Source organism: Scyliorhinus canicula, chromosome 5 (assembly GCF_902713615.1).
Source record: "Scyliorhinus canicula chromosome 5, sScyCan1.1, whole genome shotgun sequence".
Taxonomy (NCBI): Eukaryota; Metazoa; Chordata; class Chondrichthyes; order Carcharhiniformes; family Scyliorhinidae; genus Scyliorhinus; species Scyliorhinus canicula.
In genome coordinates, this window is record NC_052150.1 from 206916970 (window position 1) to 206935203 (window position 18234).

At 49.3% G+C, this 18234-nt stretch overlaps 1 protein-coding gene across 2 annotated transcripts; it reads right to left on the reverse strand.

Moving 5' to 3' along the window:
• Positions 1 to 281: 281 nt before the first annotated feature.
• On the reverse strand, positions 282 to 17579 carry insig1 (insulin induced gene 1). 2 transcript variants are annotated; one of them, XM_038798399.1, is made up of 6 exons: positions 17346 to 17579; positions 16031 to 16414; positions 11951 to 12075; positions 7720 to 7886; positions 6172 to 6277; positions 282 to 1312 (listed from the first exon to the last, which is right to left on the reverse strand). In XM_038798399.1, the coding sequence occupies exons 2-6, from the start codon at positions 16356 to 16358 to the stop codon at positions 1259 to 1261; spliced, it is 780 nt and encodes a 259-aa protein (XP_038654327.1). In that variant the 5' UTR covers positions 16359 to 16414; positions 17346 to 17579; the 3' UTR covers positions 282 to 1258. The 2 variants fall into 2 exon arrangements, with proteins under 2 accessions (XP_038654327.1, XP_038654328.1); XM_038798400.1 differs by having other exon boundaries at positions 6172 to 6271; positions 17346 to 17571.
• Positions 17580 to 18234: the final 655 nt, after the last annotated feature.

Here is an 18234-nt window from a genome sequence, read left to right on the forward strand (position 1 = left end):
CTAGTCTTACAATGAAAAAGTCAGCGCTGCCCCACACCGATGCCCCGCCCAGTGGGGGGCCAGCAACCACGCCACGTAAAACCCCCGACGTTCCCGGCAGAAAATTGCTGGGTCTGTGGCCGCGCATGCGCACGGCCATGACCTGCAGCAGTCGCGCTGTACATGCCGCCGGCTGCACGTGGACCCGGCCTGCCAGATAGTGCCCCCCTGTAATCTCCCAAACGGAGAATTCCGGCCACCGTTGCTCCTTCGTATTTTTTTTTTTTTTTTAAATGCAATCATTTGACAATTACTGTACATTTTTATTGAGAACAGTAAATAGGGAAAAAACCCAAATACCTTTAAACTGAATGTGTACATTTAATTTACAAAAATCAGATAAATCATCTTATCAACAGGCAAGCAAATATGCTGATTGGTTCAGATCAAGAAATACTAACACTGCAAAAACAATTTTTTAAAAATCACTTCACTCTGGGGGAAGGGGGGGGGGGGGGGGGGGGGGGGTGGAGCAGCGACAGGTATGGCCCAAAGCAATGGAATTATTCCGTCACTGCCTTATTGCATTGTGAAGGTTGAGAGGGAAAACACACCTTCGTTACTTGTGACTGTCTCACTGTGCGTTCAAGTGGAGACTTCCAGTTTGAGAGGGAAAGTTCACTTCCTTCAGATCGGCTTTGCGCACATCCCTTGGGATTATAAATTTCTACTGTACATATACACACTGCGACACAGCAGCCAAACTCTGGTTAACGCTATCGCCAGGGTAACAGGCCGGAGAGAGAAAAAGTAAAACAGAATTTCTTTACAATTTTATAACCATGCTCTACAAAGAGATGGAAAGCCCCACTGTACATGGTACAAATGACTTTTGAAAAAAAAAGGGGAAATAAATAAGGTACAGATATACAAGGCTTACATTGCACTTTCATCAAGCAGACCTAATACTTGCTACTTAGGTCTGCTATAGCAACAGGGGTAATGGCATTGCAGTTCATACACAGACTAAATGATTACACTTAGTAGACTTGGTACGTACAGATTGCAACAGAAATAAAATCTTCAATGCAGAGAAATGGATCAATTGTACAAAGGCAATCACAGATTGCAAAAGTTCCCTTTTATGAATATCATGCAGTAATCACATCCTCCACCCGATACAGCACCTACTGGTCACCCCGGTGTATATACGTGCACTCCCACACGAAGCATCTACATTGGCACCATTTAGGACTCCTTTTGACTGAAACTCAATTGCTCAGTCCTTGTGCATCTTATCAAGACAATCCTTGTGTGAGATTTCAGAGACACCCTGTGAAAAGAGGAAGGAACATAAATCAAAAAGAAAGTAGAGAGGATTGGAGTGCAAAGACACAGAAGCGCCGCTGGCTGGGTCAGCATTTAATGACCATTCCTGAGGGCATCGAAGAGTCAACCACATTGCCATAGGTCTGGAGTCACATAAAATGAAAGGAAAATTGTTTACTGTCACAAGTCGGCTTCAAATGAAGTTACTGTGAAAAGCCCCTAGTCGCCACATTCCGCCGCCTGTTCGGGGAGGCCGATGCGGGAATTGAACTGTGCTGCTGGCCTGCCTTGGTCTGCTTTAAAAGCCAGCTATTTAGCCCAGTGTGCTAAACTAGCCCCTAATTGGTAGGCCAGACCAGGTAAGGATGACAGATTCCCTTCCCTTAAGGATATTTGTGAACCAGATGGGTTTTTAAGGCTATTGACAATGGTTTTGTTGAGTTTTAATTCCAGACTGGTAAGATTTTTGCCATCCAAAACTATTCTGGAATATGGAGCGAAGGTGGGTAGGTGCAGTTAAGTCACAGATCGGCCATAATCACACTGAATGGCAGAATACAACTGAGGGCAAACTGGCCTCCTCCTGTCCCAGTGTGATCTTCTGCTGGGGTGAAGTTTCCGGCCACTGCAGGGGGCAACAGGATCCTTTGATCTCTGCTCCAATCTAATATTGAAATGTTATTTCTGAAACTGGGGGCGAAATTCTCCGCAGACCGTCGTAACGTAACGCCGATTTCCGGCGAGCATAATTGGTGTGGATGACTCCGGCGTGGGGGCCTTCTTTTAGGCCGCTATTCTCCGTTCCCGGAGGGGCCAGCAGCGGACTGACGTGATACGCGTCAGTTTCACCCGCTGCGGAAGTGGCTAGACCCGGCGTTTTGGGGGGGGGGGGGGGGAGGAGGAGAGAGACAGACCGGCATTTGGGGAGGGGGGAGGAGGAGAGACAGACCGGCATTTGTGGGGGGGGGGGGGGGGGGGGGGGGAAAGAGAGAGAGACAGACCCGGCGTTGGGGGGTTTGCGGCGTTGAGTTGAGAGGAGGGGGGGGGGTTTGCGGCGTTGAGTTGAGAGGGGGGGTTGCGGCGTTGAGTTGAGGGGGGGGGTTGCGGCGTTGAGTTGAGAGGGGAGGGGGTAGGGGTGGTGAAGGGGGTAGGGGTGGTGAAGGGGGTAGGGGTGGTGAAGGGGGTAGGGGTGGTGAAGGGGGTAGGGGTAGGGGCAGCGGCGTGCAGAGGAGGGGGGGCGACTGATGCCCGGGGCCAACGCACCGTCGCCACCCCTCTGCACGCAGCTGCCCCTACCCCAACCCCCTCCCCTCACCACCCCTACCCCCCTCCAACGCCGCCCCCCCCTCTCTCAATGCCGCAACCCCCCCCTCAACGCCGGTACCCCCCACTCTCTCAACGCCGCACCCCCCCTCTCTCAACGCCGCACCCCCCCTCTCTCAACGCCGCACCCACCCCCCCCACTAACGGAGGAAGGAAGGGGGGGGGAGGAGGAAGGAAGGGGGGGAGGAGGAAGGAAGGAAGGGGGGGAGGAGGAAGGAAGGGGGGGGGAGGAGGAAGGAAGGGGGGAGGTGTGTGGGTACCGGCCTTCAGAGGGAGGGGGAGGGGGGTGTGGGTACCGGCGATGAGGGGGGGGGGTTGCGGCGTTGAGAGGGTGGGGGGGGGGTGCGGCGTTGAGAGGGTGGGGGGTTGCGGCATTGAGTGGGGGGTTGCGGCATTGAGGGGGGGGTTGCGGCGTTGAGAGGGTGGGGGGTGCGGCATGAGGGGGGGTTGCGGCGTTGAGGGTGGGGGGTTGCGGCGTTGAGGGTGGGGGGTTGCGGCGTTGAGGGTGGGGGGTTGCGGCGTTGCGAGAGATGGGGGGGCGGCGTTGGAGGGGGGTAGGGGTGGTGGGGAGGGGGGTAGGGGTGGTGGGGAGGGGGGTAGGGGTGGTGGGGAGGGGGGTAGGGGTGGTGAGGGGGGTAGAGGCGTTGGAGGGAGGTAGGGGTGGTGAGGGGGGGGGTTGGGGTAGGGGGCAGCGGCGTACAGAGGAGGGGGCGCGACGGTGCGTTGGCGACGGTGCGTTGGCCCCGGGCATCCGTCGCCCCCCCTCTCTGCACGCCGCTGCCCCCAAACCCCCCCCACCACCCCTACGCCCTCCACCACCCTACCCCCTCCAACGCCCCCCCCCTCCTCCCCACCACCCCTACCCCCCCAATGCCGCAACCCCCCCCAATGCTGCAACTCCCCCCAACCCCCCCAATGCCGCAACCCCCCCAATGCCGCAACCCCCCCCCCCCCCCCCAATTGCCCTCGGACACTGAACGGCGTCAACCATCATCAATGGTTGACGCCGTTTTAAAGCTACTCTGTTTTTCGCCGATGTGACCCGTGGCCACGTTGGCGGGACTTCGGCCCATCCGGGCCGGAGATTTGTTGAAAGAAAAATATAATGAAATCCCGCCAGCGCCAACTGTTTTCAGAGGCTGCCGGCGGGATTTGCACAACGCCGGTTTTTGGCCGGTCGGAGAATAAAAAACCCTGCGGGAGCGGGATTAACGCCGCTGCCGGCCGATTCTCCGACCCTGCGTGGGGCCGGAGAATTTCGCCCCGGATTTCCCTATCCAAACCCAAAAAAAAAAAAAAAAATCGAGAATAGTTGGATTTGGATGACTGTTCAATCATTATACTTGGCAAGTTTCATAATTGGCAGGCAGGAAGCTGTCGTATAGTGCCTCTAAGAAACGGTGGTTAAAAATAAATTGTGCCTTTGTCAGAAAGCTTATTTCATACTTTAGGGGCTGGTTTAGCACAGGGCTAATCGCTGGCTTTGAAAGCAGACCAAGGCAGGCCAGCAGCACGGTTCAATTCCTGTACCAGCCTCCCCGGACAGGCGCCGGAATGTGGCGACTAGGGGCTTTTCACAGTAACTTCATTTGAAGCCTACTTGTGACAATAAGCGATTTTCATTTCATTTCATTGTGTGCTGGCTGCAGTTGAATATGTATTTTTAATGGAGGATTTGTTTTTGAACAAGTCAAGAAATAAGGAGCAGTTTCCACACACAAACACACAGAATGAAGTTAGATGATGGTGACAGTGCGGTACACTAAATGAGGTATCACACTGGATTACGAGGAAATGTTAGGTGCGGCAATACATAGCGTACAAGATGCATGTATAGTAGTAATAGGGGCATAGGTACAGGAGGCCATTCAGCACCTTGCACCTGTTCTACCATTCAGTTAGATCATGGCTGTTCCGTGTCTGAACTCCATTTGTCTGCCTTGACTCTAACGCCTTAAATACTCTTGCTGAACAAAAACAGCCAACAATAACTTCCATTTCTAGAGGGCTCAGTGCCAGATGTGGCTCAGAGGGTGGCCCTCTCGCACCTGACTTAGAGCCAGCTTCAATCCCACTCCAGGGCTTGAGCACAACAATCAGGGCTGCCAATCCACTGCAGCACTGGGGGGGGGGGGGTTACACTGTATGGGGTGCTGTCCCTTCGACGGTGCATCAAACTCAGGCCCCCACCAGCCTGCTCGGGCAGATACAAAAGATCTCATGTCACCAATTCGAAGGTGGTCAGGGGAGTTATCCCCGGTGTCCTGGTTAATATTTAGCCCCCCCCCGCCGACATCATCATCAAAAAACACCAGTTTATCCAGTCATTATCACATTGCTCTTTGTGCAAGTCATGCATTTGTATTGGCTGATACGTTTCCAACATTACAACACTTTTAAAAAGTACTTAATTGGCATCAAAGTGCTTTGAGATATCTAGCAGATGCGAAAGGAGTGATATAAACACAAATCATTCTTTAAATTTTGGGCGGCACGGTGGCACAGTGGTTAGCACTGCTGCCTCACAGCACCGAGGATCCAGGTTCGATCCCTGACCCGGGTCACTGTCCGTGTGGAGTTTGCACATTCTCCCAGTGTCTGCATGGGTTTCACACCCACAGCCCAAAGATGTGCAGGGTAGGTGGATTGGTCATGCTAAATTGCCCCTTAATTGGAAAACAAATAAAAATAATTGGGTACTCTAAATTTTTTTTTTTAATGTATTCTTTAATTTCTCTTCAAAAGTGCCACCCCGGAGCAAAATCAGACAAAAATTGAGAGAGACGGTGGTGAACATCAGAGAATCCCTTCAGTGGCAGAAGGAGGCCATTTGGCCCATAGAGTCTGCACCAACCCTCTAAAAGAGCTCCCCACCTAGTCCCACTCCTCTGTAACCCCGTAACCTCAACTAACCTTTTGGACACTAAGGGTCAATTTAGCATGACCAATCCACCTAACCTGCATATCTTTGGATTGTGGGAAGAAATCGGAGCAGCTGGAGGAAACCCACACACGAGGAGAACTGTGCAGACTCCGCACAGACAGTGACGCAAGGCTGGAATTGAACCCAGTCGCTGGTGCTGTGAGGCAGCAGTGCAAACCACTGTGCCAGCCCTAGACTAGTAATCCAGAGGCCCAATCGAATGCTCCAGTGACTCGAGTTCAAATCCCATTATGACAGCAAGGTGGAATTTAAATTCAATGAACAAAACCTGGAACATAATACCTCGTCTCGGTAACACTGACCACAACAACCATCATCGATTGTTGCAAAAACTCCATCTAGCTCACTTCCTGTCCGGAAGGAAATCCGCCATTCATACCCGATATGGCCTACATGTGTCTCCGAACCCGCAGCAAGGGTGGTCGACACTTAGCTGCCCTCCGAAATGGCCAACAACCAATTCAGTTGAAGGGCACTTAGGGATGGACAATAAATGCTGGCCTTGCCAGCGACGCCAACATCCCATGAAACAATAAAGAAAATTTTTTTAAAAACTTTTAGTCACTTGTACAGAAAGGAATGAAAAGATTGCTTACCATGGCCAACTGTCGTCCTATGTTTCCAACAGTCACTCCTCCGGAGAAGAATATACAGGGTAGCCAAGAGCGAATGTACAGGAAATCTGGTGAGGTGTACCTAGATCAACAATGAGAAAAACATTTCCTTATTCCTTGGATTATTGCAGGAATACTCCGATTAATGGAACTTTGAACAACATTCTTACCCTTCAGGGGTGAGTGATTCTTGGACTCAGCCCTGAGTAGTAGGCCTCACAGGACAGGGGCAACGGGTGCACCTCTGATCTGACAAGAAACACTCCTTGTGGGAGTGGCCAATCACTGGTCACTTTGACTGGCTTCAATTTTAAACAGCAATTGGCAATTTTCTTTCATTCCATTTTTCTCTCACCAGGTGTGGCAACATTTCAGTATTTCCACCACCAACCCCATGGGTAGTCATCCTTCCTAAGTGAATGTGGACATATGAATATGGGAGACATCATAGCAAGGGGAAGACGAGGTCAGTCTCCCAGGTAGTGACCAGAGGATAGGAACACTGAATGATGGTTGGTTATAATACCATCAGCGCCATTATAACTCACCACACACGCGATAAGGCTCAAATGTTGTCTATTGCTTACTCAGCAACCGGCCATCCCTAGTTTTTGTTTCACATCGCGATACCAAGCACTTGGCTTAGAAAAATGGAATGGAAGAAAACTGCCGACCACCATTTCCAATCTTTACAACACCCGTCGCTCCCCTACTCGCCAAGCAAGGTGGCACAGCCGATCATGTGACTTTATCCTACTGGAAGTAAGAGAAGAACCCATAGGCCACCCATTTGCTCAATGATAGAGTGTCTTCAGGTGGCATCAATGCTCAGCTGCTTGGGCACCTGGCGGACGTGGGGATGTTATATACCCACTAATGGAATTATACCCATTAATGAAATTAGGAAGGGGCGAAGTGAATAGTCTAGTTGGGGGAGATTTTAACACTAAATATGGGAGGAAAACATCAATAGGTATTGTAAATTTAGTGTCACCATAACGATGTACAGCAAAAAGAACACGTGATTTTTATAATGAGTACTGAAGCACGTAGTACTGCTCGATGACGTGTGAGTAATCATGGTTATATACCCGTCAACAAATTGCCCCAAAATGGTTGATTCTAAATGATATTGTGCAGGTTCAACACAGGACCAGATGTGACGTTAAATGCCTTACCTTGCCCTCAAGGCAAGGAGTATAAATAGAACATAGAACAGTACAGCACAGAACAGGCCCTTCGGCCCTCGATGTTGTGCCGAGCCATGATCACCCTACTCAAACCCACGTATCCACCCTATACCCGTAACCCAACAACCCCCCACCCCTTAACAAATGCCTTGCTATTGCTGTATGTACCTTTTAACATTGTACAAAATCATATTTCTCAAGAGTCAACGATAGGGAAGCTATCCATAAATATGTCAAACTATACATTACAAAGAAAGCAGATGCTGGGAGGGTGGGAGAGGATGGAAGCGTGTGGGGAGGATGACAAATGTCAGAATTACAAATCAAGTTTTGTACTTACTGGTAAACACCGTTATACACCAAAAGCTGAGTGACCAAGGTCGCTACAAAGGCTATCGTAAGGCCAAGTCCAAATCCACTTCTGGAGCGGTCAAAGGTCCACCAGAGACCCAGCGAGAGGGCTGCCAGGGTCAAGGACAATTGCATGTTATTGGCAAAATCTAATTTCTGATTAAATGAGAATTAAGGAAAGAACCATAAGTGACCTTGGATGATAGAAAACCAACAGATCCACGAGACATCTCATAATTCGCACTGTGTGCACCAAACTGCAGTTAACTACAGGCTGACCGACTCTACAATATTTTGTGTATGAGGATGAACAGCTGATGAGAATTCACAAGACCAGAATTCGATCGAGTGATTCCTGTGATGGTATAAAATGCATCACTCTAGGAGATGTACTATTGGACCAGCGGAGGATCGGGAGTATAGTTGGTGATCATTAAAATGAGCTGTTAATCTTATTTCCATTAATACATTAGAGGTAGGAGTTCAAGAAAGGGATGAGACTTGATGGGCTGAATGGCCTCCTCTGCACTGCAAATTCTATGAGGGAATAGGAAGGTTCAATTGAAGAGTCACTGGAAGATGAGGGATCAGCCAAGCAGATGCGGATTGTTTTAATTTGAATTATTTTCCAAAGAAAGCCCCTTTGCTTTATTTTGAAAACAATTTCTCGACATTCCTGAGGTGGGTGTTTGACATTGTGTTTGTTTCTGTGGCCTTTGTGCTTATTCTGGAGGGAGAGTTGGAAACGGTAATTACATGGCAGGAACTTGATTGGCAGCAGGGGTAATGGGATGGACAGCCACTATAATTTGATAGCATAGGCGATGTGAACAGCAAATCACGTGGGTCACACTGCATGATCTTTGTCGCATTTTCCAGAAATCGCAGAGCAAGCCAGCCAAAGGAGTTCAACAACAACTTTGGATTGGTGCAGTATCTTCAGTACGCACCCAGGGTGCTTGCACTATTTATGTGGGAAGTAGAGACCTTGGGCGGGATTCTCCGATCGGAGATCGTGTTCGGCAATCGGCTGGAGAATCCCCATTTACGCCGAAATCCGGGTCGACACTGTTTTTGCGAGGCTCCTCCCCCTCGAATATGCCGCACTCCGTTAGAACGGCCTCAGGATGTCACCGGAGGCCCTCCCCCAATGGGACACGTTCCCAGCGGAGCACTTATATTCTTTCTCGTCGACCCTGCGTGGCGGCTGCATCAGCGCCGCCACGGTTGGGGAGGGGGAAGAGAGCCGTGCCGCTGGCCGGGGGGGGGGGGGGGGGGTTACTGGGGCTCATTTTTTGGCAGGCCAGCTCCGCACGTGGCCGGCGCCGTTTCGCACGGCGTGGCCGCCACAGGCCGCAGCCGTGCGCGGCCACGCATCCAGCCATTCTCCAGCCGATTTTGCTGTGGGAGCCGGGAGCTTTACCTGGCGTGGCCGCTAGCCCAACGGTCCAGGAATCGGTGCAGCTGTTGCGCCGTTTTGTCTAGCTTAAAATGGCACTGTTCTCACGTCGGCATCAGCACTTAGTCTGGAAATCAGAGAATCCAGCTCCTTGTATTTATACAAAGCCTTCCGTACTATTCCAAAGCCCTTTGCTGCCAGATGCCAAATACATCAGAAAAATTACCAGTTCATCCGTTTAATCTTTTGGTCAAGTTCAATTTATTAGTTCATCTTTCACCAAGTTTTTGGTTGGCCATCCAAATATGTCCTTACATGTTTCATTGCCAAATTCTGTTTGATAACACTCATTTGAAGTGCCTTGGGGTGTTTTACTGCGTTAAAGGTGCTATATAAATGCAGGTTGGACCAATATTTATCTTTCCGCCAACAACAACCTGCATTTATTTAGCGCCTTTAACGTAGTAAAATCCCCCCCCAAGGCACTTTAACCCACAGGTCCTTCTGAGGAAGGATGAGCAAAAGGTCAAAGAGGGAAATTCTGAGGCAAGCTCTCAATGATGAACAAAACGTGTGATAACAAGTCAAAGAGATTTCGGAGACTTCAGCATTCATCAATGTGAAATCTTTTACAATTAAAATTATAGTCGTAATCATAAAGTGTGCACATCTTGACCTTGACAATGTGACGTTGTTTGAAGGGGTCAGCTGGAGGAATAGTGGGTGCGGAAAAGAGGTGGGGGAGAGAAAGGAGCCATAATCTGCCGGAACCCAGAATCTACACTGTATAGAATCATACAGTACAGAAGAGGCCCTTTGGCCCATCAAGCTTGCACTGCCAAAAAATTCTCTAAATCTACACGAATCCCACTTCCCAGCCCTTGGCCTTGGACGTTGTGAGATTTCTAGTGCTCATCCAACTTCTTTTTAAAGGTTGTGAGGTTTCCTGCCTCGACTGCCCTTCCAGGCAGTGCATTCCAAATCCCCACCACTTTCTGGTGAAACATTTTTTCCTCAAACCCCCTCTGAACCTCCTGCCTTTTACCTTAAAATTATGGCCCCTTGTTATTGACCCTTCAACTAAGGGGAACAGCAGCTTTCTATCCACCCTGTCCATGCCCCTCATCATTTTATACACCTCAATCAGATCTTCTCTCAGCCTTCTCTGCTCCAAAGGAAACAACCTGGGCTTATCCGGCCTCTCTTCATAGCTAAAATGCTCCATTCCAGGTAACATGCTGGCAAATCTCCTCTGCACCCTCTCCAATGCAATCACATCCTTCCTGTAGTCCAGTGAGCAGACCAGAACACTGTACTCCAGCTATGGCCTACCCAAAGTGCTGCACTGATCTAACATAACCTCCCTGCTCTTAAATAATAATAATAATAATCACTTATTGTCACACGTAGGCTTCAATGAAGTTCCTGTGAAAAGCCCCTAGTCGCCACATTCCAGCGCCTGTTCAGGGAGGCCGGTACGGGAATTGAACCCGCATTGCTGCCTTGTTCTGCATTACAAGCCAGCTGTTTAGCTCACTGTGCTAAACCAGTCCCGCTTACGATCTATGCCATGACTGCTGAAGCAAGTATCCCTTATGGCTTAACTATCCTCTTCACCAGTCCTACTGCCTTCAGGGATCTGTGGATAGCCTCCCCAAGATCCCTCTGAGCTTCCTAGTGTCCTGCCATTCACTGAGTAATCCCTTGTCATATTACTCCCTCCAAAGTGCATTACCTCACACCGTTCAGGGTTAAATTCCATCTGCCACTGATTTGCCTATCATACCAGTCTGCCCATCTGACCAATGCGTCTAAATCCTCCTGCAACCCAAGACCACCTTCTTCACTGTCAACCACCCGGCCAATCTTTGACAGTATCTTTGTAAATGTGCCAAAAGTTTGGAATGATTTCAGGATTTGGGTAGGGGGCCACTTTGTACTCTTGCAGGTAATGAACTCCTCAAATGAGAATAAGCACAGCCAGTTATTTACAATTTCCTTCACTTTATGCTTTGTTGTTGTTTTATGTTGGTCCTTTTTTTTGTACTGTGTGTTCCTTGACAGGAAGGGTTCATCTTTTCCCCCAAGCGGTCACTCACTTTGATCTCCCTGTTAGCAAGCTCTACTGTCCAGGCTCCTCAGGAGGCAGAAGAGCGATACAAATTCCCTCTCAAATGTTTCTCATGTCCTTGTTCAAAAGTAAGACACCACCTTACATGGGAAACCGCAGCAAGACACAAACATACACTCGGATTTGGGAGGAGGAATAGGCCACTCAAGCCTGCTCCGTTATTCAACCAGCTCGTGGCTGATTGTAACCTCAACCCCACATTCACGCCTACCCCTGATAACACTTCACCTGTCAATCAAGAATCTACCGAACTCTGCCCTTTTAGAATCACAGAATCCCAACAGTGCAGAAGGGGGCCATTCAGCCCATCAATTCTGCACCAATCCTTCAATTGAGCACTCAACCCTTATCCACTCCCTGCCCTATCAGCGTAACCCTATAACATAACCTGCACATCAAGCAGCAACATAACATGGCCAATTCACCTAACCCACACATCTTTGGATCGTTGGAGGAAACCAGAGCACCCGGAGGAAACCCACGCAGACACTGCGAGAACGTGCAGGCTCCACACAGACAGTGACCCAAGGTCGGAATTGAACCAGAGTCCCTGGAGCTGCGAGGCAGCAGTGCTCAGTGTGCCATCATGCCGCCCCACCGTGCCATTACACAAACATTAATAATCATTTTTAGGAAAAGAAAATGAACAGTTCCCCTTGGACGTTGTCCTGTTAACAATCGGAAGGATACAGCACTCGCGTGATTGATGCCAACGAAGACTGCTACACATCTCATGACACTTGCCCATTCTCTTTTGAATTTGTGCGGCTCTCCAAGGTGTCTGTCAATGCAGGGGTACAGCAGACCCACGACAGCTGAAGGAAGATTAGATGTTAAAATCTTAGGACCATTGAACTGAAAACATGCAGAAGGACACTCTTTGAAAACAGTTATGGATTTAACAACATGCTTACAGATTTCTGTACGGTAAAATATTTACCCTGTGAGGGCTATTAGTGAATGTTTAGACTTGTACAAATATTGCTAAAGGAGCAGTGCAACAAAAACAAAATCAACATGTTAAAGATTAACAACAGAGCGGGTGGAGGCGGCTTCGTGCAGGGGCTCCAGTTTGGAAGCCCTGGTCACGGCTCCTCTACCGCTGCCGCCGGCCAAGTACACCACCAGCCCGGTAGTGGTGGCGACCCTGCGGATATGGGGCCAGTGGAGGAGGCATGTGGGGGAGATGGGGGCGTCTGTCTGGGCGCCAATCTGCGACAACCATCGGTTTGCCCCCGGCAGTATGGATGGGGGGTTCCGAGTATGGCAGCGAGCAGGGGCGGGAAGGGTGGGTGATATGTTCCTGGAAGGGAGCTTCGCGAGTTTGAGGAGCTTGGAGGAGAAATTTGGGGTGGTAAGGGGAAATGATTTTAGATACCTACAGTTGCGGGACTTTGTTCGTAGACAGGTCCGATCTTTCCCGCGCCTCCCGCCAATGGGGATCCTAGACAGAATAGTCTCTGGGAGGGATGAAGGGGAGGGTAGAGTCTCGGGTATTTATAAGGTGCTCATGAGGGAGGAAGGGTCCCAGACAGAGGAACTGAAACTTAAATGGGAGGAGGAGCTAGGCGGGGAAATGGAGGATGGGCTGTGGGCAGAGGCCCTGAGTAGGGTAAACTCGACCGCGACATGTGCTGGGCTCGGGCTGATCCAATTTAAGGTCGTTCACCGGGCCCATATGACGGTGGCTCGGATGAGCAAATTTTTCGGGATAGAGGACAAATGCGCTAGGTGCGCGGGAGGACCAGCGAACCATGTTCACATGTTTTGGGCATGCCCTGAGCTGAGGGGGTACTGGGAGGGATTTGCGGGGGTCATGTCCCAGGTGCTAAAAACAAGGGTGGTGATGAGCCCAGGGGTGGCAATTTTTGGGGTTTCGGAAGACCCGGGCGTCCAGGGGGAGAAAGAGGCCGATGTGCTGGCCTTTGCTTCCCTGATAGCCCGGCGACGAATATTATTGGCGTGGAGGGACTCAAAGCCCCCGAAGACGGAGTGGTGGCTGGCGGACATGTCGAGTTTCCTGGGGATGGAAAAAATCAAGTTCGCCTTGAGGGGTTCTGTGCAGGGGTTCACCCGGAGGTGGCAACCATTTATTGACTTCTTTGCGGGAGAGTGAGCGTCAGCAGGGGGGGGTTAGAGTAGAGTAGGAGGGAAAATATGGCGGGTAGTACCGGTGGGAGGGGAGCGGGCTTGTGCAATATGTTACGGTGGAAGTATTGAAAGAACGTGGATGTTTGCACATTTTTGCCTTTTTTGCTTCCTTTCTGATGACGTCTGTAACTGTTTATAAAGCCAAAAACTACCTCAATAAAATTGTTTATTAAAAAAAAAAGATTAACAACAGGATAACCAGCACCAGACGAAAAAAGGTCAATGTTTAAGGGTGAGCTTTAACTCCAATGTTAACCTATTTCACATGCTAATTAACCTATTGTGTAATTCCATCATTTTCAGTTCCTTTGTAGGCAGTAGACAAATTAACTTCTTTGTATTATTTGCCTACTAAACATTTCTTTAACATATTGAGTAACACGTTAATCTAGCTCTATGGAAATTAAGAATCGAAATTGTGTGTTTGAGCCAGCACGTTGGCACAGTGGTTAGCCCTGCTGCCTCATGGCGCTGAGGTCCCAGGTTCGATCTCGGCTCTGGGTCACTGTCCATGTGGAGTTTGCACATTTCCCCAGTGTTTGCGTGGGTTTCGCCCCCCCCCCACAACCCAAAAATGTGCAGGCTAGGTGAATTGGCCACGCTAAATTGCCCTTTAATTGGAAAAAATTATTTAGGTACTCTAAATTTTTTTTTTTTTTAAAAAGAGATTGCGTACTCAATGAAACATAGCCAGCAGAAGTTGCCGCTGTGGAAGTATTTTAGTGACAGCGTTAACCCAAAACAGCTCACTCCATAGGTGGGTGGGCATTATGTTGGCACAGCTGCAGTACAAAGTCAATAAATGTTTTCCAACGTGACCTACAAACATCGCAATTGCAAGACTAAAGGGGACCCAGATGTTCACTCACCATTCTGGTATGGCAGGAACGGTGCTAGTTCAACGCAATGTCGAAAGCTGGCTGAGGGCCAAGCGATATGCTATATACGGCATGGCGGCAGTGCCATGGACCCGAGGTCAATTCTGGCCTTGGCTGGCTGCCAGTCTGGAGTTTGCACTGTCTCCCCGTGTCTGCGTGGGCTTCCTCTGGGTGCTCCGTTTCCTCCCACAGTGCAAAGATGTGCAGGTTAGACGGATTAGTGGCCATGCTGAATTGCCCCCCTAGTTTCGAAAAGGTTAGGTGGGGTTGCGGGATCATGGGGTGGAGGGGGTAATGTGCCTGGGTATGGTGCTCTTTCAGAGGGTCGGTGCAGACTCGATGGGCCAAATGGCCTCTTCTGTAAGGATTCTGTGAGAATTGCAACTTATGCCTTTATTTCAGGTTATCCTCTCTGTTATTGGGCTGAGAAGGTGAACTCCTGTTTAAAAAGCAGTGCTGGGGAAAGGGTGGAATTTAACAAATTAACCACTAGGCAGGATGCAAACCCTCCTTCACCATCCTGCCACCTCACTTCCTTGTTTTCATTCTGCTTTTTTCTAAAAAGCGCGGTGGCATGTTGCTCATAGCAACCAATCAGGAGCCAGCATCTGCGCTCACCAGTTCCCAGCTGGGCCAATCACAGGGCGGCGCTGCACCGCAAGGCCCCGCCCCTCCACCAGCATTGCCATTTCATGCAAATTCAGTGACACGTGGCGCGGGAAATCCTCCCTCCAGCAGGGGAGCAGATCTCAGCACCTTTTAAAAAAATAATCAGCTGGCCAATACAAGAGCAAAACGGAGACACAACAAATAAATCATCCGTGCAACCCATTGCAAAAAAAATGTAAGCACTTTCCCGAATGCAAAGTTTTAAGAAAACAAACTTTATGTTAACTTTAAGCCCTTGTTTTGTTAATAGATATGTCTAATTTTCATTTCAAGCTGCGAAAGAGCCCCCAGAAGCGAAAATCCAATTTACTGTTCTCGGGGAGATTTCTGGGTTGCATAGGATTTGGGGATCAAACCCCATGTTACAGGGAGTTGCAGTAAATTCACTCCAGTGAATCTACATTGTCTGAAAGGCTTTGAAATCTTAACATAAAGGGTTAAAAATCCGGGGTTTTTTTTGGGGGGGGGGGAGAAAGAGTTTGAACTCGAATGAGAGACTTTGCAACAATAAATATATAAATAAATATAAAAATGAAACGGTGTATTTATTCTCATCACTAGAGATCTATCAACGATGTTTGATTTTATTATATTATTAATTTCACATTTTAATTGCTGCAGCATTGGCAACTCATTACGATTTAGTGTGAGCAGATGTTAAATGCATTTGACAACAGTGCAAGGCGGTTGGCTTGGAATTAAACAAGTTTGGAAAGAAAGCTTAGATTTTCATCGATTTGTAAAGTTTCAATCCTGATCTCCACTTACTGACGCAAACACCAGGTCAATAAATCATGCTCAACGTTACCAATGCTAGGATAACTTCAGATAGAATAAGACTGGCTGAAATTGAAAAATACCCTTTTGTTCGTCAGGGCTGAATTGATACAATATGTCACTGGGCAAGACTTGCTGAAATTGAAAATACCGCTTTGTTCCAAATTTGCCACTATCCTGAACAACTTTGCGGTACCAGAAATGGTCAAAATTAAATTAAAATCAGGCTAAACTACACACGATACCTTGTTTTTAAAGAGGTTCCTTCTTGTCAGTACACGCACAAGGTCCTTACCTGCAGCTGTGCCACAGCAAGGTGGTACCCACCAGGCAGAAGAAAAGATTGTGGCGATGACCTCCTCAGGGAACAGGGTGACGTGCCTCTGGATCTGCAGCAGGTTTAACACCAGGGCCAGGAATACCCCCACGGTAAAGAGCACCAAGCCCCGCCGCACTAAGTTCATGGTGTGCCCGCTGACCAGCGAGCAGTAGGCACTGCCCAGGATCGAGCTGACGATGGTCATCATTTCGTGGACCTTTGCCACCAGCAGCGTGCCGTTGCTTTCAGATGGACGCACCCGGGTACAACTGCACGACCAACAGGCCTCTTCAATCCTTGACATTTGGCACGGGGAGATTTCTTGGTGTTAACACTAGAATGGCGGTGCCTCCGCGGGCCCTGCAGGTTGAACAGCAAAAGGAATAAGAGGCATATGATGGAGGTCACACCAAGCTTGCCCAAGTCCTAAACTTTGGTGGAAATGTAGCGATGCTGGCAAAACCAACTGGGCAGTAGGATATCCCAAATGCCAGAGAAATGAGTGAATGTAAGTATGGACATTGGGGGGGGGGGGGGGGGGGGGAGACAGATAGCTTTAAACGGTTCAACCCCAGTCACAAAACGAACACATATCCCCCCCCCCCTCCCCACTTGACATTTTAGTTTCGCTTTCGAGCTGAACGACAATTAATGCCACGATTCTGCTCTTAAATTTAAGGGAACATCTTCAGAAATCCCAACAAGGGGGGGGGGGATTCCAAGCCCCCCCCCCCCCCCCCCTTTCCACATAAAACAAATGAATACATGCCCACGTTGCTATTCATTTCAGAGTCTGGGAGTGGAAAGGCTCTGGGTGACAGCGTGACCCTCTGACCCTGAAACTGAACGTTTGAAACCCCCCCGACCCTGAATCTGAGCATTTGCAACCCCCTGGCCCAGAAACTAACCATTTGCAACCCCCTGGCCCAGAAACTAACCATTTGCAACCCCCTGGCCCAGAAACTAACCATTTGCAACCCCCTGGCCCAGAAACTAACCATTTGCAACCCCCTTGCCCAGAAACTAACCATTTGCAACCCCCGGCCCAGAAACTAACCATTTGCAAGCCCCTGGCCCAGAAACTAACCATTTGCAACCCCCTGGCCCAGAAACTAACCATTTGCAACCCCCGGCCCAGAAACTAACCATTTGCAAGCCCCTGGCCCAGAAACTAACCATTTGCAACCCCCTGGCCCAGAAACTAACCATTTGCAACCCCCTGGCCCAGAAACTAAACATTTGCAACCCCCCTCCCATCATTGTAGCGAAATAAACAAACTCAACACCTTACCGTCCAGGTATCATGAATGTCAGCGTCTCTGCAGCGGGGAGAACTTTGCGCTGCCGGTGCTTTTTTTGTTGTTGCTAGCTGCACTACATTGTATGTTAAATTATTAGGTCACATCCTGCAGTGGGACTATTCATACGGCGCAGACAGGCAAGCGGTCAAAACAATCTGTCTGGTGAGCCCAATGGAGCCAATCGCAGCCCGACGGCCCATATGACGTTCAGGACACACCACCCAGTACACCGTCCCTTCACACACAGAAAGAGGAAGCCTTAACCACACCCCACCGTCATAGCATCACCAGACACACGCACCATCAGCACTGGCTGAGTCTCCTTTTCTTTAAATTTGCATAGAGAGAGAGAGAGAATGAGAGCAAAGTGCAAGCAAAAAAGGAAATAGCTTGGTAAGACAGAGACTGTAGAGGGAGAGAGACTGAGTGCATCACAGGCAGCCAGAGAATGAGACGCAAGCAGAGCGAAAGAATAAAGGTGCAGACACAGACAGACAATCAGAGCACTACACACACACCAAGGACAAGCCAGGGAAATAATCAGATAGCAAGAGCAGGCTCATTTCAAAGGGAATAGGTATAAAAATAGGTAGTCACAGTAGCACAGTGGTTAGCACAGTTGCTTCGCAGCGCCAGGGTCCCAGGTTCAATTCCCAGCTTGGGTCACTGTGTGGTGTCTGCACGTTCTCCCTGTGTCTGCGTGGGTTTCCTCCCGATGCTCCAGTTTCCTCCCACAGTCCAAAGATGTGCTTGATAGGTGAAGTGGATATTCTGAATTCTCCCTCCGTGTACCCGAACAGTGTGGCGACTAGAGGATTTTCACAGTAACTTAATTGCAGTGTTAATGCCAACCTACTTTCTCACTAATAAAGATAATTA